The sequence below is a fragment of the Procambarus clarkii genome, chromosome 86 (assembly GCF_040958095.1).
Source record: "Procambarus clarkii isolate CNS0578487 chromosome 86, FALCON_Pclarkii_2.0, whole genome shotgun sequence".
Classification (NCBI taxonomy): Eukaryota; Metazoa; Arthropoda; class Malacostraca; order Decapoda; family Cambaridae; genus Procambarus; species Procambarus clarkii.
In genome coordinates this window covers 10,445,043-10,469,781 of record NC_091235.1, presented here as the reverse complement: position 1 = coordinate 10,469,781, position 24,739 = coordinate 10,445,043, and the positions used below count along the sequence as shown (strand labels likewise).

At 44.7% G+C, this 24,739-nt stretch overlaps 1 protein-coding gene across 2 annotated transcripts in view; it reads right to left on the bottom strand.

The window, feature by feature from the left end:
- Positions 1-1,101: 1,101 nt before the first annotated feature.
- The window catches only part of LOC123768730 (zwei Ig domain protein zig-8), a 319,496-nt gene continuing 295,858 nt past the window's right edge, over positions 1,102-24,739 (bottom strand). For both annotated transcript variants that reach the window (XM_069317114.1, XM_045759446.2), the window contains 4 exons: positions 16,160-16,370; positions 14,102-14,236; positions 10,650-10,832; positions 1,102-4,116 (listed from right to left, as the gene is read on the bottom strand). In XM_069317114.1, coding sequence (XP_069173215.1) covers positions 3,869-4,116; positions 10,650-10,832; positions 14,102-14,236; positions 16,160-16,370 — 777 coding nt within the window. In that variant the 3' untranslated portion in view covers positions 1,102-3,868. The remainder of the gene's footprint in view (positions 4,117-10,649; positions 10,833-14,101; positions 14,237-16,159; positions 16,371-24,739) is intronic.

Sequence of the window (24,739 nt, the reverse complement as noted above, 5' to 3'; positions counted from 1 at the left end):
TCTAGCTTTTGAAACTGATTCTGAGACATTTTTATCCATGATTTTTACCTCGTGTTTACCAATAATCACACTTTTGAAAACTATTTATAACGTACAGATCGTTTATTTTTTTATCTCGGTTATAGTGGTATTTATCTCTTTAGATGCTCAGAGTGTAATGTTCGGTACGTAGGGAATTCCTCACGAAAAATTTATGCATCATATTGGGAACATGTGAGTTCACAAATACTGCACAGAGTAGCCAGATAGGTAAGCTGCATCCTCTGTTATTAGGAATCACTGAGAAGAAATGGGTCACTTTTTAACTATCAGAAATTACACTGTTTTGATTTTTAATTCATCATGGCTAGAGTTCAACATCCCTTTATTTCACCCAGATGTTATCACAAATTCATTTGCAAGAACGATAAACAGCTGGTGTGGAATTACACGTGTGTATCCACCCTGGCTGACACCTATGTATCCTACGGTGTGTATCAGACATGAGGTGTGGCCAACCGTAAAGTAGCAGTGGAATTAAATAAAAACAGTTGGAACTTCGGCACACGTTTATCCATATATCATCTGAGACACTTGACCCGTGAGGCACAGGGTGCCATGAGCTTTCGCGAAGAATTCGGTTCTAGGCTCATTGACACATCCAGAGACCCAAGAGCTGCCAGTTTGTAGTTTCAGCGTCTCCGGGAAGCCATCTTAAAGAATTCAAACGCCTGCAGTGTCCTCGGTTCCTTTTCGGAGGCTGAAGAGCTCCAAAAGACTCACAATGTTTAGTTTTCATTGTATTCACCAACTTGTAGGCTAAATATTCTCGTCGGCTTGGAAACTTCTTTTGATAATTACTTATTTACTTATAATCTGTAACTTTTAAAAAGTCAAATAAAGCAAAATAAAAGAAAATGGAAGGGGAGACTGTGATACAAGAAAAGAACATTACAATTGCAGTGAAGGGAACGTATATATATATATATATATATATATAATTATTTAAAAATATACATAAAGACATGTATGATACACGTCTTTATTCATACAAAACATGCACACATGTTCAATAAAATAAAATTAAACCTTTGTGGAGGATATTTTATGAAACAATTTGTACATCTGCATATATAAAATTTTATTTTGCAATTGTTATCAAATTCATATTTGAGATTAAACAGGATTTATATACAACGTTTAGAATAGAGAGTGCTGTAATTAGGCCGTTAGTGCACCCGGTTGTAAGGGTCATAATCAAGTGCATTACAGTGTCCCGCGTGTAAAGGGTAGCATTATAGCAGCTGATATCGCGTCCTATCCGGCGTTGTCAGTGATGGCCTCCCCATTATTGACTAAACGGGTAACACTATAACATTAAATTATAACCAAAACCAAAAAAAAAAAAAGGATTCATGAACCAATAATTTCCTTCCAAAATCCTGGAATAATGTTGCCGTACTGTATGTGTGATGACTGTCCTGCGTGACGGTGTGTGTGTGTGTGTGTGTGTGTGTGTGTGTGTGTGTGTGTGTGTGTGTGTGTGTTTGTGTGTGTGTGTGTGTGTGTGTGTGTGTGTGTGTGTGTGTGTGTGTGTGTGTGTGTGTGTGTGTACTCACCTAATTGTGTTTGCGGGGGTTGAGCTCTGGCTCTTTGGTCCCGCCTCTCAACCGTCAATCAACTGGTGTACAGATTCCTGAGCCTACTGGGCTCTATCATATCTACATTTGAAACTGTGTATGGAGTCAGCCTCCACCATACATGTGTGTGTGTGTGTGTGTGTGTGTGTGTGTGTGTGTGTGTGTGTGTGTGTGTGTGTGTGTGTGTGTGTGTGTGTGTGTGTGAGCACTTAGTTGTACACACCTAGTTGTGCTTGCGCGGGGGTTGAGCTCTGGCTCTTTGGTCCTGCCTCTCAACTGTCAGTCAACTGGAATACAGATTCCTGAGCCTACTGGGCTCTTATCATATCTATATTTGAGACTGTGTATGGAGTCAGCCTCCACCATATCACTGTCCAATGCATTCCATCCGTTAACTACTCTGACACTGAAAAAGTTCATTCTAACGTCCCTGTGGCTAATTTGGGTACTCAGTTTCCACCTGTCCCCTTGTTCGCGTACCACCCGTGTTAAACAGTTTATCTTGATCTATCCTATCAATTCCTCTGGGAATTATAGAGATGGTGATCATGTCTCTTTTAACTCTTCTGTGTGTGTGTGTGTGTGTGTGTGTGTGTACTCATCTCAAATGAGCCTCAGAAACATTAGAAAGAACTTTTCCAGTGTCTGAGTAATTAGTAAATGGAATGCATTAGGAAGTGATGTCATGGAGGCTGACTCCATACACAGTTTCAAATGTAGATAAGATAGAGCCCAGTAGGCTCAGGAACCTGTACACCAGTTGATTGACAGTAGAGAGGCGGGACGAAAGAGCCGAAGCTCAACACCCGCAAGCATAGCTAGGTGAATACAGATATACGCACACACACACACACACACACACACACACACACACACACACACACACACACACACACACACACACACACACACCAAAGAGCCAAAGCTCAACCCCCGCAAGCACAAATAGGTGAGTACAAATAGGTGAGTACACACACACACACACGCGCGCGCGCGTTCGTACGTGCGTGTTTGTGTGTGTGTGTCTTACGGTTTGAGTGCGTTTGTGTGGGCTAGGATGAGTCTGTGAAAGTTTTAGTTGCGTTAAAAGTGCATTGGCTTAAGTTAATTACTGAGTTGAATGAGTATATTGGGAATGAGATTGATGGGTTGAATCTGTGGTTGAGTATACTGGTGCGTGGAAGGCAGGATTTGACGGCGTCTTGGCCTTGGCTGGGCTTACAGCCAAGCCTTACTGTCACCCTCTGGTGTGGTCTTGGCGTCCAGGTCTGTGGTCTTGGCGTCCAGGTCTGTGGTGTGACTCATTTGGTATGTTGGCTTGAGTGTGTGATTGTTTGATTGTGTGTGATTGTTTGAGTGTGTGTGTTGGCTTGATTGTGTACGTGTAACGTGAGTGTGTATAGTTACCACATAGTTACAGCTGTACTGTCAGCTGTCTCGCCTATGTGACAAAATCCCAGTTACTTGGGTACAAAGTAACGTTCAGGGAATTACAAAAATATACAGCGATTACTAACAATAGACGCATTCCGAGAACCAGGACACACACACTGTCGTATAGAATGTTATTTTTGGATTTACCATTCAACAGCTTTTTAATTATTATCACGTAATTAGTAACATATAGATGAGTTGAAAACACAGCCTTGAACACACTCTAAATACATGCTCCGCGGCAGTGTAGCTGAGGATTGAGGATTTACGAACTGTAAAACTGGGGTTCAAAAGGATAGGATGGTCTCAGGTGGGAATCCTGGAAGGTTAGGTTAGGAAAATATCTTATATTTTGTCGACTTATAAATGTTATGAAAATTGCTTTCCGGAGATTTAAGTGCTCCAACGATTCAGGTGTGGACAACGAGAGGTTACTGACAGATATTGAGTGTCCACTGCCTGACGTTGAGTGCCACTTGTCAGATATTGAGTGCTCATTGCTAGACATTGAGTACCTCTTGTCAGACATTGAGTGCCCACTACCAGACGTTCCAAAGTTACAATTCATCCCATCCTGTTCCCTCAGTTTTAGAGTCCTGCACCTTGTATTTGAAAGCCACGAGCGCTCCAGAAATGTTTTAAACTGTAGTTAAATACAACTGTATAAACATATCGACGCAGATAACAGCTAGTGCACAGAGTATACAAAATATATGTTATTTTTTTCCATCGATGGAAGTCCGGTACACCAGGCGGTACACATACACGCAAACAATCCCCTTCTCTCCAAATCTACTTCGATGCTGTGCCTTTGACTAGAGAATGAAGACGAAGGTCGTAGTGGCTGTCATATCCGCTGGAGCCGTCCACACCTCCCCAGCAGCGAAGCTCAGAACGGCGCACGTCCCCAGCAGAAAGCAGAATCGCCGAATCTGAAGCCAGTGACCACTCAGCGCCATCAGAAGCACCGTTAGGAGAGAGGTGGGGCTCAGGGGCCGGGCGGTAGCGGTGGACGGCGCCTTGCTGGGGTGGAGATCGTGGTGGAGCCCAGCGGGCACCTCCTCTGTGATGAAGGGAACTATATTTTAGTAGATGATAGGTTGCTCAGCTGAATGGTGACTTCACCGTGACAACACAAGCTGAACGACAGTCATCCCGATAACTGGAATTATTGACCTCTGAAAAAATGTTATTCAAAACACAATTCCCAAAAATGATCATATCAATACAGGGCAAAGTGCATACATGCATAAAATTTCAAGAATAATACATTATAATAATATTGAAATCATTGTACAGATAAAAAAATTATTGTATGTCAATAGATTTGTTGAATGTCAATATTTAGAGTGAAACGGACGAGGCCTACAGGAAAATATATATGAGAATTCAGGCGGTATTACAAGTTAATTAGGTAGTATTGCTGTGAATGGGTAGTTGTTCACTACAGCAGTTTAGGGGGTCTGTTCGTAACGATCTGGGGCATGTTGAGAGGTGGCGATACGGGTGATTGGAGTGTTTTGATGAGTGTATCTGGAGTGTGTTAATGAGTGTATCTGGAGTATGTGTTATTGAGTGTATCTGGAGTGTGTTAATGAGTGTATCTGGAGTATGTGTTATTGAGTGTATCTGTAGTGTGTGTTAATGAGTGTATATTGAGTGTGTGCTATTGAGTATATCTGGAGTGTGTGTTATTGAGTGTATCTGAAGCGCGTGTTAATGAGTTAATACTCTCACAACTATGCATTTGTCAGTAGCGTAAAGTCTTTGTAATTCATTTTCTAAGAGTTTTGGAGTTTTCGCAATCTATTTTTACATTTTGTACTTAGGATGATGATTGGAGGGAAGTCAAAGGGGCTGGATGAAGGAAGGTGAAGGGGGGGAGGCTGGATGAAGGGGGGGTGGATGAAGGGTCTGTTAAGAGGCTATTTGGATGGCAGGAGCGACTGAAGCACGTAATTGGTTGCTAATTAGCTAGTGAGATCAGGGGGCCGGAGCAAGTTGTGATGTTCGCTACAAGAGTTTAATGAGGACTGTGTTTGGCTCCCCCGCCTCCACGGTTCCGTCAGCTGCTCCGTCAGCTGCTCCGTCAGCTGCTCCGTCAGCTGCGCCGTCAGCTTAGGGCGACGCCCGCGGGGTACCTTGTTGGTAAGTTGTAGTTTACGAGCGTGTCTGGTACTTGGGACCGGCAAGGGACATTACGAGTCCAGTAGCACAACAGTCTGCGTCTTGGGCTCACAAGCCAGGAGACCAGAGTGCAATTCCCGGGCAGGATAGAATCGTTAGGCACGTTTAATTTCACCTGATTACTCTGTTCATCTTGCAGTAAATAAGTATATAGTAGTTGGCACAGGAGGATCTAGATAAATCTAAGTACAGGCTTCAGGTCCCCGACAGCGGGACTTTTGATTACTGGAGAGAGATTGTTGTTGTAGTTTTAGATTCAGCAACTTAGAACAAAAATTCCAAAGTAGCACGGGCTATGGTGAGCCCGTAGTGGACTTACCTGGCACAGGAGCGGGGCTGTAACTGTGGAGTGAGGGTTTTCTGATCAATAAAGATGATTCAGTATTAAGGATTGTTTCTATTATGGTCAGGTGTTTGGGATAGATTATTCTTCATTCCTCAGTCTATTGTTCCCGAATTCAAATTTCCACTGAAAGGGCCAAGTTATGTTGCAATTCTTTTGAAGTAGTTTCGCAAGCTCAAAACTCTCTCTCTCTCTCTCTCTGCAAGCTTGTAAATCTACACCTGGTGCTCACAGACATCTATGTAAATCGGGGGTGATGTACGTGTCATATTTGTAAATCCCACAAAGCTTCACTCCTGTGATTGCACGGCGATGCGGTTCTGAATTTTTGACAACCAGTGTAGAATGGCTACTCTATATTCTCAATTCTTTTTGGTACGTGTTTCGACTCTCAACTTTACATATTGATCGTCTCGTCGTGTGTAACGCCATCTACCCTTCTGGCAGTTCATACACAGATATACCCAATCATACACCTCCACACCATCCACACATATTCACCTCCACACACACATACACCAGCTGTTCCCACGTGAAAAAACACACCCTGCCCCTTTCCTCTTTGATAAAAGTTCTTTATATTTTTTTTACAAAAATATTCCTTGTCGAGGACGCCAAAGTTACCCATTCAAGGTGAAGGGACTGGCATGGGGTAGTTCACGGGTGTGAAGCACTTATTCACGCCTATTCACCAAGATATCTAGAGTACCAATCATATATCGAGTACTATTGAAAGGGTTACTGACCCCCCGTTTGGTTTGATATCTGTGAATCAGTTTGATTTTTCAAAAGCTGATGTAGTTACAGAATTTTCATAGAAACTGCCTCGTAACGAATTGCTCGGTCGGTCTAGTTTGCAACTAGCGAACGAACACTGCCATGCCGTTCGATGCCCGCTCCTCCACCGCACATTAACGTAACAATTTCATTGTTAATTTCGATGGCCTTCGTTCAAAATATTTATGCTTTTTATTTATAATATTTAGGCTACTTTGTCTTTACGTGGGTAGCTTAGTCTACTTGCTCTTGGTCTCCCTCCACTCCAGGTCCTCGTTTTAGGTCCTCCTCCACTCAAGGTCCTCCTCCACTCAAGGTCCTCCTCCACTCAAGGTCCTCCTCCTCTGCAGCTTCCTCACCATCTGGACACCGTATTTACCATCCTGCAGTCCACATGGCTTGTATACATTCTAACCTCGGCACTATTAAAAGCTGTTTCGATACGAACCTCCATATGCCTGTCGGTCCCTCATCTTCCTGTTCGCGCCATTGGAACATCATCTATCCGTGGCAGCTACGATCTCCGTCGACCCGGAGGGGTGTTGGGTATGTGCTATCAATATCCTTTCATTCCAGAGGATAGAGGACAGACTAAGTGTGGCCCACACTTCTGTACGTGTGTGTCTCGGTAACTTAACATTCTCGGTAGTCATGTTTAACCAGGTAGGAAAGGATCATTATCTCCTAAAATTCATATCTGATCTCCTGAGATTCAGATCTAATCTCCTGAGATTACGAACTAATGTCCAGAGATTCAGATCTAATCTCGAGCTTCCACCTTTTCCTCACGCTGTAAACCTACCGTCCACTACTCTCTTCCTCATTGTAAGCCTCCCTTCTACTGCCTCACACTTTCCCTGTTTATACATGAACTTTAGTGACACGTATTCGCAATACAGTGAAAAATAAAGCAACAAATTCCTGAGAATCAGTGGTACAATCCCCCTAACGATCTGTGGTACAATCCCCTAAGGATCTGTGGTACAATCCCCTAAGGATCTGTGGTACAATCCCCTAAGGATCTGTGGTACAATCCCCTGAGGATCTGTGGTACAATTCCCTAAGGATCTGTGGTACAATCCCCTAAGGATCTGTGGTACAATCCCTGAAGATCTGTGGAACAATTGCTGAGGATCTGTGGAACAATTGCTGAGGATCTGTGGAACAATTGCTGAGGATCTGTGGTACAATCTCTGAAAATCTGTGGTACAACCAAGAAACGTGGCCTCTGCCCACGTGAAGATAAATCCCCATATTGTTATGATCTTGTTAACAGGACAACACGAGTCATGCTTCAATATATAATGTAGTTCGTTTAACAACATAAATTCTAGCTAAATCGATATTGTATTAGCTTAATAGATTACTCTAGTTGACACAGAATGATTGACCAATCCTTTAATTTGATCAGTCAATTAAAGTTAATTCTCTCCATGGGTTTTGTATTCAAACTCTTCTGCGTTGTTGTATTCTAAAATAGCTTTTACCAATTTGCCATTTGCTACGTAAATTGTTTTCAAACTACAAACGAGCTGCAAGACTTTCGCAACTTGCTTCGTTGCCTCCAAGACTGTCACAGCTTGCTTCACTCTTTCTTAGTCTCTGGCAGCTTGCTTCACTCTTTCTTAGTCTCTGGCAGCTTGCTTCACTCTTTCTTAGTTTCTGGCAGCTTGCTTCACTCTTTCTTAGTCTCCAGCAGCTTGCTTCACTCTTTCTTAGTTTCTGGCAGCTTGCTTCACTCTTTCTTAGTTTCTGGCAGCTTGCTTCACTCTTTCTTAGTCTCTGCCAGCTTGCTTCACTCTTTCTTAGTCTCTGGCAGCTTGCCTCACTCTTTCTTAGTCTCTGCCAGCTTGCTTCACTCTTTCTTAGTCTCTGGCAGCTTGCTTCACTCTTTCTTAGTTTCTGGCAGCTTGCTTCACTCTTTCTTAGTCTCCAGCAGCTTGCTTCACCCCCTCTTAGTCTCCAGCAGCTTGCTTCACCCCCTCTTAGTCTAGCATCTTGCTTCACCCCCTCTTAGTCTAGCATCTTGCTTCACCCCCTCTTAGTCTAGCATCTTGCTTCACTCCCTCTTAGTCTAGCATCTTGCTTCACTCCCTCTTAGTCTAACATCTTGCTTCACTCCCTCTTAGTCTAGTATCTTGCTTCACTCCTTCCATGATAGTTCCGTTCTACTCCTCTCCCCACGAAGCATGACGAGTGAGAACGTAAATACATTGATCTACTGGAATGAATTTACCCCATCCTCCTCTTCGTTCCCTTCCCCGTCTGTAATTAGAGATGGAGTGCATCATATCACTCCCACGCAGGAGTCCAACGAGCCTCCTTAACTGTGTGTTGGTCACGCTGAATATACCAGTTCCGGCATTAATTAACTATCACACCGCAGCTGTTGCTAATGTCGCTTTGAAGCTCGAGTGTTCAGGCTTTTTTACGTGTTTGGCAAGTGCTTTACTTGCCAAATGTATTAACAGTGACATTATAAGGAGAACTTTCATTAGTGAAAGTAATCTAGAATACTCGGAATTGGTTGAGTGTAGCTGCTGTGTGTAGTGGTTGGGGCCTGTAGGCTTGTGTCTCCTGTGTAGCAGAGTGTCACGGTGTGTTGTGGCCTGCAGTTCCTTGTCTCAAGGCCTGCAGCTGTCTGTCTCAGGACCTCTGTCTGTCTCAGGACCTCTGGCTGTCTCAGGACCTCTGGCTGTCTCAGGATCCGTGGCTGTCTCAGGATCCGTGGGTGTCTCAGGATTCGTGGCTGTCTCAGAATCCGTGGCTGTCTCAGGAATCTGTTCCTGTCACTGCTAGAGCCTATGACAGTCTGAGGACGGGTGATTATCTTAGAACCGGTTTTTAGAACCCGTGGCTATCTGTCCGAGGGCGTGATATCCCAGGAGACGGCCGCCACTGTTGCAGTAATCCTGGGCACTGATTGCTTCGCCACTTCTCTTGATTGTTCCCCGCTGCTAGGCGCCGTAGTGTGTGTGTGTGTGTGTGTGTGTGTGTGTGTGTGTGTGTGTGTGTGTGTGTGTGTGTGTGTGTGTGTGTGTGTAATTACCTAAGTGTAGTTACAGGATGAAAGCTACGCTCGTGGTGTTCCGTCTTCCCAACACTCTGTCATATAACGCTTTGAAACTACTGACACTGTGTGTGTGTTTGTGTGTGTGTACATCTAGGCCACTATATCAGTTCTTGTCAGACGCTCTATACTGACAGGTGACACGCTCTATACTGACAGGTGACACGCTCTATACTGACAGGTGACACGCTTTATATTGACAGGTGACAGACATCACATTAGGAAAAAAATCTATGTGTCATATCATACTCTCGATTAGAGGATTTTCAGGTTATATTTGCAATGTTTATATATTGTATCACATTTCTAATCTCATATTAGTAGAAATTTGTCTTCGTCTTGATGGCTGTGTATAGACACTGTGTCCATAATGTTCAGAGTGCTGCTCTAACCTACATAACAATATTACACTTATTTACAGGGTGTTTCACTGGCTTGACTTATGACAGTTTAATATTCATTACATATAAAATCATCACAAACTCGTAATGTCACTGACCACCAGACTCACCCAGGGTGGGCTGTGTAAATGTTTTAATCATCTGAGAGACGTTACAACTAGAGTATAGCTGAAGGGACATAGAAAGGTATGATCAGCTAGCAAGCATTAAAATGTCATTTGAATACATAAAAAACTTTCAAACCAATATTAAGTAACCTAGGTAAGCCCAATACTAGGATATACAGCGCCGGCCTGGAATCTACACAAAGCGCAAAACCCTAGGTGAGAGACGAAACAGAGGAGATATGATCACTACATACCAAATACTGATTGGAATAGACAAAATGAATAATGCTAACCTCTTTAAATTTAGCTAAAAGTAGGACAGAAAGGCATGAGTGAAAGGTGGAAATGCAATTTAATCGAAGAAATATAAGGAAATACTCGTATCCTGTACGGACGGTCAGAAAGTTGAATGCACAGAAAGAGGAGGTTGTGGAAGCCACCTCGTGCACAACTTTAGGGCCAGGTTCGACCAAGAATTCAACCGATAGGAGAGGTTTAACGAAGCCACATCAGGTACAGCAAGACTAGCAAGCGGGACATATATAAAGATCTAGATATATCACTCAACGTATGCACTGGTAGGTAAGTGCATACACACACCTGTGATTCCTCTCTCCCACACACTTCTACTATTTCACGCCCATACCTGAACACTACCTGCACCATCCCACACCTACATCACCCCACACCTACACCACCTCAGCCACTCACCGTCCAACACGTGCACAGAGACCGTTGCGGGCGTGGCGTGAGCAGGAGCACAGGTGTAGTTCCCCGCGTCTCTCCAGGTGGCGTGGGTGACCAGGAGCCAGCTGGTGCCCGCGTGTTTGTCTGTCACCACCTGCACGCCGCCTCGACCACCTGCGTTGATCTCCTCCACCTCCTCCTCTGTGTCTGTGGGCGATGCAAGAGACAGTTTACTATTTAAAGTTTACCAATTATGCTTTACTAGTGATAGTTTACTAGTTATGGCTTATTAGTTATGGTTTACTAGTGATAGTTATTAGTTATTATTAGTGGTTTACTAGTGACAGGAAAACAAACAGAAAAGAGAGAGAGAGACAGAGGCAGACACAGAGGACAGAGACAGATATAGGATGAATCTTTCAAGGTCCTTCTCCTTCTCTACCTGGTCCAGGAGCTTCACAATCCTGCAGGTTATTAATGGTTTGTTGAAGAACGGAACGTCAATGTGTCTTGAAGTCCTCAGCTTGTATACAACTTTATTTCTACTCTCAATGTTTACTTCATCTCAATCTGAACATCAACACTAAATCCCCCCTAAAAAACTCGAATTAAAAACGCAAAAGAGAGATCCAAATTAGTAAATCAACAAAAAACTATAAAATTTTAGAAATTTTAGTAAGTGCTGGTTGTAAAGACGAATCTTCCTCACGATGGAACTTTAAAAGCTGTGGCAACAGCTGATTAGCTCCCAGTGGCGTCTGTAAAGTGCCCAATATGTCTGGGAGAGCTGCGACTTACAGCTTTGAAATTCCCGACTTGGAGGACCTGCGTCCGGCGGAACGCGTCGCCGCCAGCCGATGTATCACTCGGAATTGAGTTACGACGCCAAGTTTTGCTTTTCCTTTAATACCTTTCCGTGCCTGGGTGAGTAAAAGGGGGGGTGAGGTGGGGGGGGAGGAAGGGAAGGAGGAGGGAGAAAGGGTGTTGAGAGAGGGTAAAGAATGAGGAGGCAGAGTCGGACGTGTAGATCAGAGGAATAGCGAGAAATGCAGGCGAAGGGAGGGAGGAGGAAGTGAGGTAAAGGAGCAATAAGGGAGGGGAAAAGAGCAGGATGGAGGGAAATGGGAAGGATACGATCGTGGGGAAGATGCAGGAAGTGAAGAGAAGCAACAGTAAGGTTGGGAAAGAGGCAGTAAAGATGAGGAATAGGAAGAAATAGGAAAGACATAAGGAGAAAATAAGCAGGTTGAGAAGAGAACAGAACTAAAGGATGGGTACGAGACAGTGAGGAACGAAAGACGAAAGGTAGACCAGAAGAAGAATGGAAGAACCACTCCAATTCCTTCATCTCTGGCATTCTTGACCTGCCAGGGATAATAGACTTCTCGTCCGCCTTAGTTTATGTTGTCATAAATACCAAACTATCAACACGGGACCGCGCCTGGAAGTAACCCGTATGTAAATCAAGGCTTCGGGACCAGATGCAACAAGTGGACCTGCCGATGATAAGATTTGGAGTAAAGCTCGTGGAATGCCTTGAGGTGATGGTGGGTTTGGAGGTGGAGGTGTGGATAGGGGGGTGTGGAGGTGGAGGTGTGGATAAGGGGGTATGGAGGTGGGGGATAGGGGGGTGTGGAGGTGGAGGTGTGGATAAGGGGGTATGGAGGTGGGGGATAGGGGGGTGTGGAGGTGGGGGATAGGGGGGTGTGGAGGTGCGGCTGGGGGCGTGTGGAGGAGCGGCTGGTGGGGGTGTGGAGGTGCGGCTGGGGGGGGGGTTGTGGAGGTGCGGCTGGGGGGGGTGTGGAGGTGCGGCTGGGGGGGGGGGTGTGGAGGTGCGGCTGGTAGGGGAGGGGTCTGGAATATAGCTGGGAACTATAAAGTGCTGAAAGATTGATAAACAAAACAGTTACAGTCCCGCTCCTGTGCCAGGTAAGTCCACAACGGGCTCACCATAGCCCGTGCTACTTGGAACATTTTGTTTCCAGTAGCTGAAACTTACACTGCCTGTAAAATGTTCTTCATTAGTAAAGCAAAACAGAAGAATCCCTCTCTAAATGAAGGGTAATTAAGGTGCACACAACGTATTTTCTCACCACCAAGTTCACTAATCACTCTTTAAATCAACTCCTGGAACAAGAGGACGTATTTCTATAAACTTGAAGATCATGAGTACTGGTATGATGAGGGTGGAGACTCGTATAGTGAGTGTGGGTACTCACTGGCAGGAGGAAGAGGAAGAATAATCAGGGGGAAAGCGCCAAGTCATTACGACTATATAGCACTGGGAAGGGGTCAGGATAAGGATTTGGGATGGGACGGGAGGAAGGAATGGCGCCCAACCACTTGGACAGTCGGGGACTGAATGCCGACTTGCATGAATCGAGACCGTCGCTCTACCGTTCAGTCCAAGTGACTGGTCACTTGGTATATAGGAGTATAACAACCCAAATATCATCTATAAACACCTGAATATGCCACCACATACATCACAGCCACATATATAACATGACTACATATACTGATATATCCGAATTATTACTTTTAAGGATAAACGCCGCCATCACATTCGTATATGTGATGTTAATTACTATTGATAATTACGTTAATAGCTACAACGGAAACCAGTTCACACTGGGGCAAACGATGTTCGTAAATAATTCATAGCGTCAGGGGACAGGCAGCCAGTGTATATATATATGCATGTTAGGTTTACATCGAGGTTCCCCCCTTCTCCCAGGTCAAACTACTGACCCTCCTCAAGGATGCAATCCCACAGCAACCTGACTAACTTTACTACTAGGTAAACATGGACATTTAAGTGATAAGAAACGCCCCAAACCATTTCTGTCCCGCCTTGGATTCGAACCCCGGAATTCTCAATTGTGAGTCGATAACGAACCGACTGTCCTACAGAGGTTTTAATACTCTGTCAATGCCTGGAAGACCACTGGATACTGCTCAGTTCGTTTGATCTCTTGATAATGCTGATTAATTCTGGGAGGGGAACTCTAATCCTTATATGAGACAAGGGACACTAATCTAACGTTAAAAAGAACAGTCCTTCTATTACTGAACTCGGGAATGACATTAAACCTCAAAGAATTCAATTTAACAATTAAATTGATTAATCCACAGCAAGTAACATCCTATGCTATTTAATGTCTAACAAGACAAATGAATCGGTGTGGCAAATACAATACCAGTGAGGGTTGGAGTATTCAAATACCTATGTGGGTACTTGCAATATCATTGTGGGTACTCGCAATACCATTGTGGGTACTCACAATACCATTATGGGTACTTACAATACCATTGTGGGTACTTACAGTACTGCTGTTAGTACTCACAATACCGATGCTCTTGCACACAATAAGAGTGTTGGTACATACACAATACCAGTATGGGTACTCACCCATACCGGTGTGCGTACTCACCATACCGGTGCGGGTACTCACCATACCAGTGCGGGTACTCACATGGGGGACGAGGCAACACGTGGTACCAGGTTACGGGAGCCCCTCTGATTGCGCCCTTGACGACACACGTAATGTTAATATCACTTCCAGCTTTCATAAACATGTCCTGCGTCCCGGTGATGGCAGCACTCGGCACTGTGGGAGGAAAGAGACGTGAGGTTGGCACCCTGACTGGTGAGGCTGGCACCCTGACTGGTGAGGCTGGCACCCTGACTGGTGAGGCTGGCACCCTGACTGGTGAGGCTGGCACCCTGACTGGTGAGGCTGGCACCCTGACTGGTGAGGCTGGCACCCTGACTGGTGAGGCTGGCACCCTGACTGGTGAGGCTGGCACCCTGACTGGTGAGGCTGGCACCCTGACTGGTGAGGCTGGCACCCTGACTGGTGAGGCTGGCATCATGACTGGTGAGTCTGACACCCTGACTGGTGAGGCTGGCACCCTGACTGGTGAGGCTGGCACCATGACTGGTGAGGCTGGCACCATGACTGGTGAGGCTGGCACCCTGACTGGTGAGGCTGGCACCCTGACTGGTGAGGCTGGCATCATGACTGGTGAGTCTGACACCCTGACTGGTGAGGCTGGCACCCTGACTGGTGAGGCTGGCACCCTGACTGGTGAGGCTGGCACCCTGACTGGTGAGGCTGGCACCCTGACTGGTGAGGCTGGCACCCTGACTGGTGAGGCTGGCACCATGACAGGTGAGGCTGGCACCCTGACTGGTGAGGCTGGCACCCCTGACTGGTGAGGCTGGCACCATGACAGGTGAGGCTGGCACCATGACAGGTGAGGCTGGCATCATGACTGGTGAGGTAGGAATTATGAAAGATGAAGCAGATAATTTATAACATCGAAATTTGGCATTGAGGCAGACTTGGTAAGGGTGGTGTTAAGCAGGTAAAGGTGGACTTATTTAGCAGGTAAGGGTGGCATTGCTAAGCAAGTAAGGTTGTTAAGTAATGTACACTGTTAAGCAAGTATATGTATATTGCGTGTATGGGTAAGAACGTGTAGATAATGAAGCAGCTGACAGGTTTGTGTTTATTTTGTGTGTGGGAAGCTCACATCATATCAAGGGAAGCTTACAGCACATAAAAGGGTCATAGTACATGGAAGAAAGGTCATACTTCATGTAGGGAAGGTCACAGCGCATGGAGATAACTCCCTCTCCTCACACAATCAATTACAACACTTTTCTCACTTCTCGCGAGAAGATAAATTTAAACAATACAATACAAGGCACTTTGTTGGGTCATGCCAGCTTCTCTAAGATTAAGGGTAATCCTTGCATGAATGGCGTAGCACCTTTGGTGTCCAATGATACGGAACAATCAGACATGATACTCAGCAGTCACACATAGCACGGAACAATCGCATAAGGAACGGAACAATCATACTTGACACGAAAAATCACAGGATGGGCAAAAACATATTATTTAGCATGGGTGGAACACGAACAAGGGGACACAGGTGGAAACTTACCATTCAAATGAACCACAGAGACATTAGACAAAATTTGTTCATTGTCATTCTAGTTAACAGATGGACTGCATTAGGCAGTGATGTGCTGGAGGCAGACTCCATACACAGTTTCGAATACTGATATGATAGACTGGATCTAATAGGCTCAGGAACTTGCACACCAGTTGATTGACAGTTGAGAGGCGGGACCAAAGAGCTGAAGCTCAACCCCCGCAAGCACAACTAGGGGAGTACCTGACACGGAACAAGCACCCCATCTGGAACAACCCAAGGCACTTCACGCTAACAGGAGAGGTCACATTTTTCAAAATGAAATACAATTTACAAGTAGCATCCGTGGGCAGCTCCTCCGGGCGAGGCAAAAATCCCCGAAGACTGAAGCCCTTCAAATGGAATGGGATTAAACTAGAGTAATCCTATTGATAGAGAGAGGACAGTGGGATATTGCTTGATGTTTTCTCACTGGCTGAGGGTCGAGCCCTCCAACTGATAAAACAAAGAGGAAGGCTGGGAGTTCTTTCTTGTTTCCTCACTGGAGAGAGAGAGAGAAAGAGAGGGAGAGCGAGAGAGCAACTTACCGACCACGTTAAGTGTAAATCTGCGAAAGATCTTGGGTTGAGTGGAGATCTGACATTCGTAGATGCCGGAGTCGCTGACGGTGGGATTGTCGACCTGCAGCGTCCAGTAGGGAGAGCCCGGGAGGTGGAGGGCGCGGAACTTGTTGGCTGTGGTGTAGGTGAAGTCGCCAGTGGTCAGCACGTGGAGGTCCTTCCGTCTGATCCACGACACCTGGGTCAGAGGGGATCGAGTCTTTATGTACTCATACAAGCATTACCGAAATATAAATATTGTATTGGTATTTGCTGGAATGTGTTTGTGTGTTTACAGATTTTGTTCGCTGGTAGTGTGTGTGTGTTTGTGTGTGTTTGTGTTTGTGTCTCCGCAAGCACTTACCTTGTTGTGCTTGCGGAGATTGAGCTCTGACTCTTTGGTCCCGCCTCTCAACTGGTGTACAGATTCCTGAACCTTCTGGGCACTATCATATCTACATTTGAATGTGTGTGTCTGTTTGTGTGTGTGTGTGTGTGTGTGTGTGTGGTTTTTCAACTTAGTCTAAAACAAAAACTGAACAAAAAACATCATTTAAACAAATCATATTCGATGTGTAAGCCTTTAACACCAAACACTTCACTTATACTGAATTAAAAACACTTTTGGATCACAATGTTAATTGATTCTTTTAATTTATTTCCCAAAAAGGAATAATTTGACCATTTCATATTTCCGGTGACATACACGAATCACACTAATATGTCTTCCTTTGAAATATTTGTTATGGAGTTTGAACTTTCCTCCATATTTCGAAGCAGCAAAGAATAAATGATCCACATAAAAGTATTTTCATACATGGAAGAACACATTCATATACTGTTGAATACTGTTAAACATACACATTCATACACACCCTGTCACACATATTCTCATACACATTGCCACATACACTATCACAAATACAGTTAGGTAAATACTGTTACAAATATATACTGCATACGAAATGTCAATATATATTGCATATTCTTGCATATAGACTGTAATATTTGCATGATCACACCTGTCAATGCATTGTGCATACACTTTCATGTATGTACAATCACACAGACATTTACAATCCCCCCTCTCCCGCACGCTTACAATACCCCTTCCCCCCTACTTTTACAATCCCCCTTATGAACACATCTACCCATCCCTCACCGCGCAGGTCCCTCTACCTCATGCCAACACAAACAGTTGAATGCACCGCGATGAATCCATTACCAAACGAGTGTGACGCCTCGTGGCACTCATGCCAACGCGGACTAGTGGGAAATAAATACCCTAAGCCAATGACCAGCACAATGCCAGGACAATTTATTAAGCAATTAGCCCTAAATCACCCGCTTAACCCTCTCAAACAACCAGTCATCCAAAAAAATCAATTACCAGTATTAATTAACAAAGCCAACTCATATATTCCTCATCAATTAATTTCGCAAAATAACGAATTAATTTAATACAGTATTGAATGATAATTAGCTTAAATTAGGATTATAATTCAGTTATCAAAAGGTCATCTTAAGTCATCTTAGAGTCTACCAGCATCTTTGAGTCTCAAGGTATCTAAGGAGACAATCTATTGCAACATCCGGGGAATGTTTGCAATAAGAGCAGCGGGGTTTTCCGTGATGGTGCCTCCACCTGGTTGGGGAGACGCCCAGGCTGGTAGGCAGAGTGGTGTTAGGTAGGCAGAGTGGTGTTAGGTAGGCAGAGTGGTGTTAGGTAGGCAGAGTGGTGTTAGGTAGGCAGAGTGGTGCTAGAGGGCTTTCAACCCCACGTGAGACCTCTTCCTCTCTCTCTCTCTCTCTCTCTCTCTCTCTCTCTCTCTCTCTCTCTCTCCCTCTCTCTCTCTCTCTCTCTCTCTCTCTCTCTCTCTCTCTCTCTCTCTCTCTCTCTCTCTCTCTCTCTCTCTCTCTCTCTCTCTCTCTCTCTCTCTCTTTCTCTCTCTCTCTCTCTCTCTCTCTCTCTCTCTCTCTCTCTCTCTCTCTCTCTCTCTCTCTCTCTCTCTCTCTCTCTTTCTCTCTCTCTCTCTCTCTCTCTCTCGTCTCCTTCCTCTGCCAATGATTCCTGGCAGATAGCATTTGCAGCATTTTTAACCTGTCGTTTTTCGTTTTTCATTAATGCATTTCTACGATTTTGTCATCTCCCTTCTTTACAGTTTTTGGTCCATTCTTGTAGTCACATTTTCGGTGTTCCGTGTCTTTTGTTTCCTTGGTCGTCTTACCCTCTCTTCTTTGTCTAGTCTCTTCTCTTCTCTTCTCTTGTTTCGTTCGCTGCCTCCTTCCCTTGTTGCTTTGTCTCTGTCATTCGTACTTTCCTGTTTTTCGATTTTGTTCTTTTATCTTTTATTCTATTTATTTTCCTCTTTGTTACATGATGATGGTCATCTCTTTTCTCTCTTTTCGTATTTCTATTCTTTTCTCTCTTAACTGCTCTGTTTTATTTGTTCCTCATTATCTGCTACATTCATCTTTTTTTCTCAATTCCTCTTCACTCTCTTTCACCTACCCTTCAGCCTTTTTCATTCTACTACATTCTGTCTGTCTGTCTGTCTCTCTCTCCTCTTCCATTCTCATCTGTTTTTTTCCCTACTCCTCTCTTTATCTCTCTTTTTCTTTGTCCTGTCTCCCCTCTTCATTCCATTGTTTCTCTAATTATCTTTCTCTTTGTTCTTTCACCGTTTCTCTTTATCTTCCTCTCCTTCACCTCCTCTGTCTCTCTCTTCACATCTTTATCCTTATCCTACTGTGCTCTTCTCTTTCACGTCCTCTTTCCTCATTTTCACTTCTTCGTCTCCCTTTCCAATTCCTTCTTCGGCTAACCAATTTCAACAGACACATTTTACTTGGCGCTTCATATAACTGGATCAGCAGGAAGTGTCTCGTATCTCCTCTACTCTATATCTCTTCTCCTGCTTCATTCTCCTTCCCTTGCTCTGTATCTCCTTCCCTTGCTGTATATCTCCTTCCCTTGCTGTATATCTCCTTTCCTTCCTCTATATCTCCTTCTCTTGCTGTATATCTCCTTCCCTTGCTCTGTATCTCCTTCCCTGGCTCTGTATTTTCTTCCCTTGCTGTATATATCTCCTTCCCTTGCTCTGTATCTCCTTCCCTTGCTCTGGATCTCTTTGCCTTGCTGTATATCTCCTTCCCTTGCTCTGTATCTCCTTCCCTTGTTCTGTATCTCCTTCCCTTGCTCTGTATCTCCTTCCCTTGCTCTATATCTCCTTCCCTTGCTCTGTATCTCCTTCCCTTGCTCTGTATTTCTTTGCCTTGCTGTATATCTCCTTCCCTTGCTCTGTATCTCCTTCCCTTGCTCTGTATCTCCTTCCCTTGCTCTGTATCTCCTTCCCTTGCTCTGTATCTCCTTCCCTTGCTCTATATCTCCTTCCCTTGCTCTGTATCTCCTTCCCTTGCTCTGTATCCCCTTCTCTTGCTTTGTATCTCCTTCCCTTGCTATATATCTCCTTCCCTTGCTCTGTATCTCCTTCCCTTGCTCTGTATCTCCTTCTCTTGCTGTGTATTTCCTACCCTTGCTGTATATCTCCTTCCCTGGCTCTGTATTTTCTTCCCTTGCTGTATATCTCCTTCCCTTGCTCTGTATCCCCTTCCCTTGCTCTATATCTCCTTCCCTTGCTTTGTATCTCCTTCCCTTGCTATATATCTCCTTCCCTTGCTCTGTATCTCCTTCCCTTGCTCTGTATCTCCTTCCCTTGCTCTGTATCTCCTTCTCTTGCTCTGTATCTCCTTCCCTTGCTCTGTATCTCCTTCCCTTGCTCTGTATCTCCTTCTCTTGCTCTGTATCTCCTTCCCTTGCTCTGTATCTCCTTCTCTTGCTGTGTATTTCCTACCCTTGCTGTATATCTCCTTCCCTGGCTCTGTATTTTCTTCCCTTGCTGTATATCTCCTTCCCTGGCTCTGTATTTTCTTCCCTTGCTGTATATATCTCCTTCCCTTGCTTTATATCTCCTCTGCTTTGGTCTCACCACAGCCAAATTCTGAAAGTGTGTGTGTGTGTGTGTGTGTGTGTGTGTGTGTGTGTGTGTGTGTGTGTGTGTGTGTGTGTGTGTGTGTGTGTGTGTGTGTGTGGAGTGAGTGAGCACGCAGCTAAAGGAAAGTGTGAGAAAGTGTGTGGAGTTGGAGGTCAGAGAGTGGACGTGGGGGATATTGAGTAATTGAGAAGGCTGAGGGAGATGTCGAGCAAAAATGGAATAGACAGGGTGAAGGGTGAAAGGGAGGAGAGGGTGAAATGTGTACGTGTATACAAATATATACAAACAACACACACACACACACACACACACACACACACACACACACACACACACACACACACACACACACACACACACACACACATACACACACTCGTTGCAATGATGCCATTTAAGCCATTTACACCTATTAACATCTTATTGCAGACAGGAAAACTGCCAGACAGCTTGAAATTGGCAAATGTAAATGCTGATCTTCAAACAATTCGACAGAAGACAATAAACTACGAAATAATATCAGTGTGTGTGGCAGTCCTACCTTTGCAAAGCATTTACAAAAAATAAACAGACAAAAATAAACACTTGAAAACAACATATTTAACAAAAATATGAACAGCATTGTTTCAGGGAGGGAAAATCATTCTTATTAAAAACGTAAGAGGAATGGTTGATAGACATCATATTACTAGACTGTCAGAAAGCCCTTGGCACTGTCCCCCATGGGAAACTAACACACAAACAGGAAAAACATTTTGGTGTGATCGGGAGAGTGGAAAAAACAGAATGTAGTAGTGAGATAAATGTCAAAGTGGAGAGAGAGAGAGAGAGAGAGAGAGAGAGAGAGAGAGAGAGAGAGGGAGAGAGAGAGAGAGAGAGAGAGAGAGAGAGAGAGAGAGAGAGAGAGAGAGAGAGAGAGAAACAGAGAGAGAGAGAGAGAAACAAGAGAGAAACAGAGAGAGAGAGAGAGAGAGAGAGAGAGAGAGAGAGAGAGAGAGAGGTAACAAAAGTCCACAATTTTACTGTTTTGTTAATGCTCAAAAGACTCAGTCTGGCTACAAGAGTAATCCAATCTTCAGTCCAGTAATCCATATGGGAACATAAGCAGAATAATATCTTCCACTTATGCAAAAATTGGCCAATCTCTGGATGGTCTTAAGGAACTAAGACATAGAAGCTTTCAGTATACGGTTTACCACGTATGTCAGACCATCCTTTGTGTATGCCACCCCGGCTTGGCAACGTCACTTGATGAATTGTCTAAGAATGTAAGAACCCTTGTATATATAAATAAATAAATGAAGCATATAAGTCTACATGTTTGGTCTCGGAGCTGAGAGAATCGAACTACACATACACACTCACAGACCCGGGGCCAGATTCACGAAGCAGTTACGCAAGCACTTACGAACTTCCACATCTTTTCTCAATATTTGGGGGCTTTGTTTACAATTATTAAATAGCTAATGAACTCCGAAGAACCACGAGGCTGTTTATAACAATAACAATAGTTGATTGGCAAGTTTTCATGCTTGTAAACTGTTTAATAAAAGACCAAAGCTGTCAAAGATTGAGGAAAGATGTACACGTTCGGAAGTGCTTGCGTAACTGCTTCGTGAATCCGAGTCCTTAACCTCGAGGCCCTGGAGGAGCTGGAACACGGAAGACATAATCACGAGGGGGAATTGACGAAGTGGGAGAAAAAGACGATTTAAATAAATTATAAATACTGCAACAAGGAACATGAACGGAAACTGGAGATGCAGACGAGGAACTAAGACGACAGGAAGAAATTTTGTGTTTCCATGGTATTGGAAATATGTTCCATGGTCTCTGGAACTCTTAATACGTTCCATACTTGTTAACGAATGGAATAGCTTAGAAGGACAGAGTGGAGGAGAACAGCTAAAGAGCAAAAAGGTTAAAAATTGAAAGCAATTTGATTCGTGAAAGATGATATCTCGATACCTTGTGATGATATCTCGGTCAAACACGCGCACAGACACCCACACTAAGTGAGAGGGAGAGCAGGTAATCTTGACAAATAGGTGTCGTCTAATTGTTCCCTGAAGACAGCGTTATGGTCTTTTCAACGCCTCCGTCAAGCTTTGGGCAGGGAAGGTATGGTAATACCCGAGGTTGTTGTTGTTATAAATTCAGCTACTCGGAACAAGTTCCAAGTAGCACGGGCTGTGGTGAGCCCGTAGTGGACTTACCTGGCACAGGAGCGGGGCAAGTAGCACGGGCTGTGGTGAGCCCGTAGTGGACTTACCTGGCACAGGAGCGGGGCAAGTAGCACGGGCTATGGTGAGCCCGTAACATACCTGGCACAGGAGCGGGGCAAGTAGCACGGGCTATGGTGAGCCCCTAGTGGACTTACCTGGCAAAGGAGCGGGGCTGATACCCGAGGCTTTCATCCCTCCCTTTATTCTCTCCCCTCCCTCCCTCCCTGCCAACCATCCCTTCCTACCTTACCCAAGCTGTGCTCTTCACTATCTCATTCTCTCATCACTCTTCTACCCTTTTCCCTCATCTCTCCATTCCCTAACCCTTCATTCTCATCATCTACCCTCAGCTCTTCCTTTTCTGCTAACCCTCGCTCCTATCCCACCTCCTCAGCCACTTAGGCTGGACGGTAGAGCGACGGTCTCGCTTCATGAAGGTCAGCGTTCAAACCCCGACCGACCATAAGTGATTGGGCACCATTGCTTCCCCCGTCCCATCAACAAATTCTTATCCTGATCCCTTCCAAATGCTATATAGTCGTTATGGCTTGGTGCTCTCTCCTGATAGTTCCCTTCCTTTCTAACTACCCCCCTCTCTCTCTCTCTCTCTCTCTCTCTCTCTCTCTCTCTCTCTCTCTCTCTCTCTCTCTCTCTCTCTCTCTCTCTCTCTCTCTCTCTCTCTCTCCCTCCCTCCCTCTCCCCCTCTCTCTCTTCACAATTATTCGTTTTTGCTACATCTCTCCTTACTTTCATTTTCTCTCACCTTCGTAGTGATCTTCTCTATGGCACACTTTTCCTTTTCAAGGAAATAGGAAGGAGCAAGATAATTATAGCTTCATTTTAGAATTTCAAACATCGAAATATTAACATTTTATTATCGGTCAATTCCAAACTAGACTCCTATATATATATGCTGGTGGTATCTCGTGCAAGCTTTAATATTTTAATAAGTTTTTGGACAACTGACGAAGCCTGTTTCCAGGTCATGAAGTGTGTGTGTGTGTGTACTCACCTAGTTGTGTTTGCGGGGGTTGAGCTTTGCTCTTTCGGCCCGCCTCTCAACTGTCAATTAACTGTTTCTAACTACTACTACCACTACTATTTTTTTTCTCCACACACACACACACACACACACACACACACACACACACACACACACACACACACACACACACACACACACACACACACACAAATACAAACACACACACACACACACACACACACTCCATACACAGTTTCAAGTGTAGATATGACAGAGCCCGATAGGCTCAGGAATCTGTACACCTGTTGATTGACGGTTGAGAGGCGGGACCAAAGAGCCAGAGCTCAACCCCCGCAAACACAACTAGGTGAGTACACACACACACACACACACATACACACATACACACACCAGAAAGCAGCCCGTGACAGCTGACTAACTCCCAGGTACCTATTTACTGCTAGGTAACAGGGGCATTCAGGGAGGAAAAGAAACTTTGCCCATTTGTTTCTGCCTGGTGCGGGAATCGAACCCGCGCCACAGAATTACGAGTCCTGCGCGCTATCCACCAGGCTGCCAGGCCCCTATTACCAGGTGGTGTGTGTGTGTAAGAGGGAGGATAACGGATGGTGGTGATCAGCTCCATAGTAATGCTACAGTCGATGAACTGCCTGATGCATCAGACAGTTCTCTCTCTCTGACAGAGGAAACTTATTCCGACACTTGTTCCCACCCTCCTGGACGCTTCTCTCCTCACCAAAACACTACCCCAGCGGGTTTTCTTCCTATTGGGGAGTGTTGTACATGCTGCTATGGCGGTGTGACAACTCACAGGGTGAGTGCCTCTGCCCAATAAACTCGCCCCTCGGGGCAAAATTTAAAAACATTAAATTTAACTCCCCAGCGATTTTTCTAGAGATCCTGGTCCCATTAAGCTCCCAAACCAGAAGCTCCCGCGAGGACTTGTTAAGCACGAAGGCTATAAACTTTATTGATGTCTTTATCTAAATTATTGATTGCCCTCTTGTCTTTATTCCCGTTTTCTTGGCATGCTTACTGCCACTTTTTTCGCACTTAACGCCTCAGCGTAGCACCCAGGCTCAGTCTGTTGACACTCTGGGTGATGGTGAATACCAGAGAGCAGTTCTCGTGGTTGGTGTTTAAGATTCAGCTACTGGGAACAATAAATTCCAAGTAGCACGGGATATGGTGAGCCCGTAGTGGACTTACCTGGCACAGGAGCGGGGCTGTAACTTGTCGTGAGTTCTCGTGGGACTAATGGTTCTCTTATGCATTCATCAATGTAAATATTAACGGGAACAACAATGTTGAGATAGATATTTTATGTAAAATGCGTTAGATA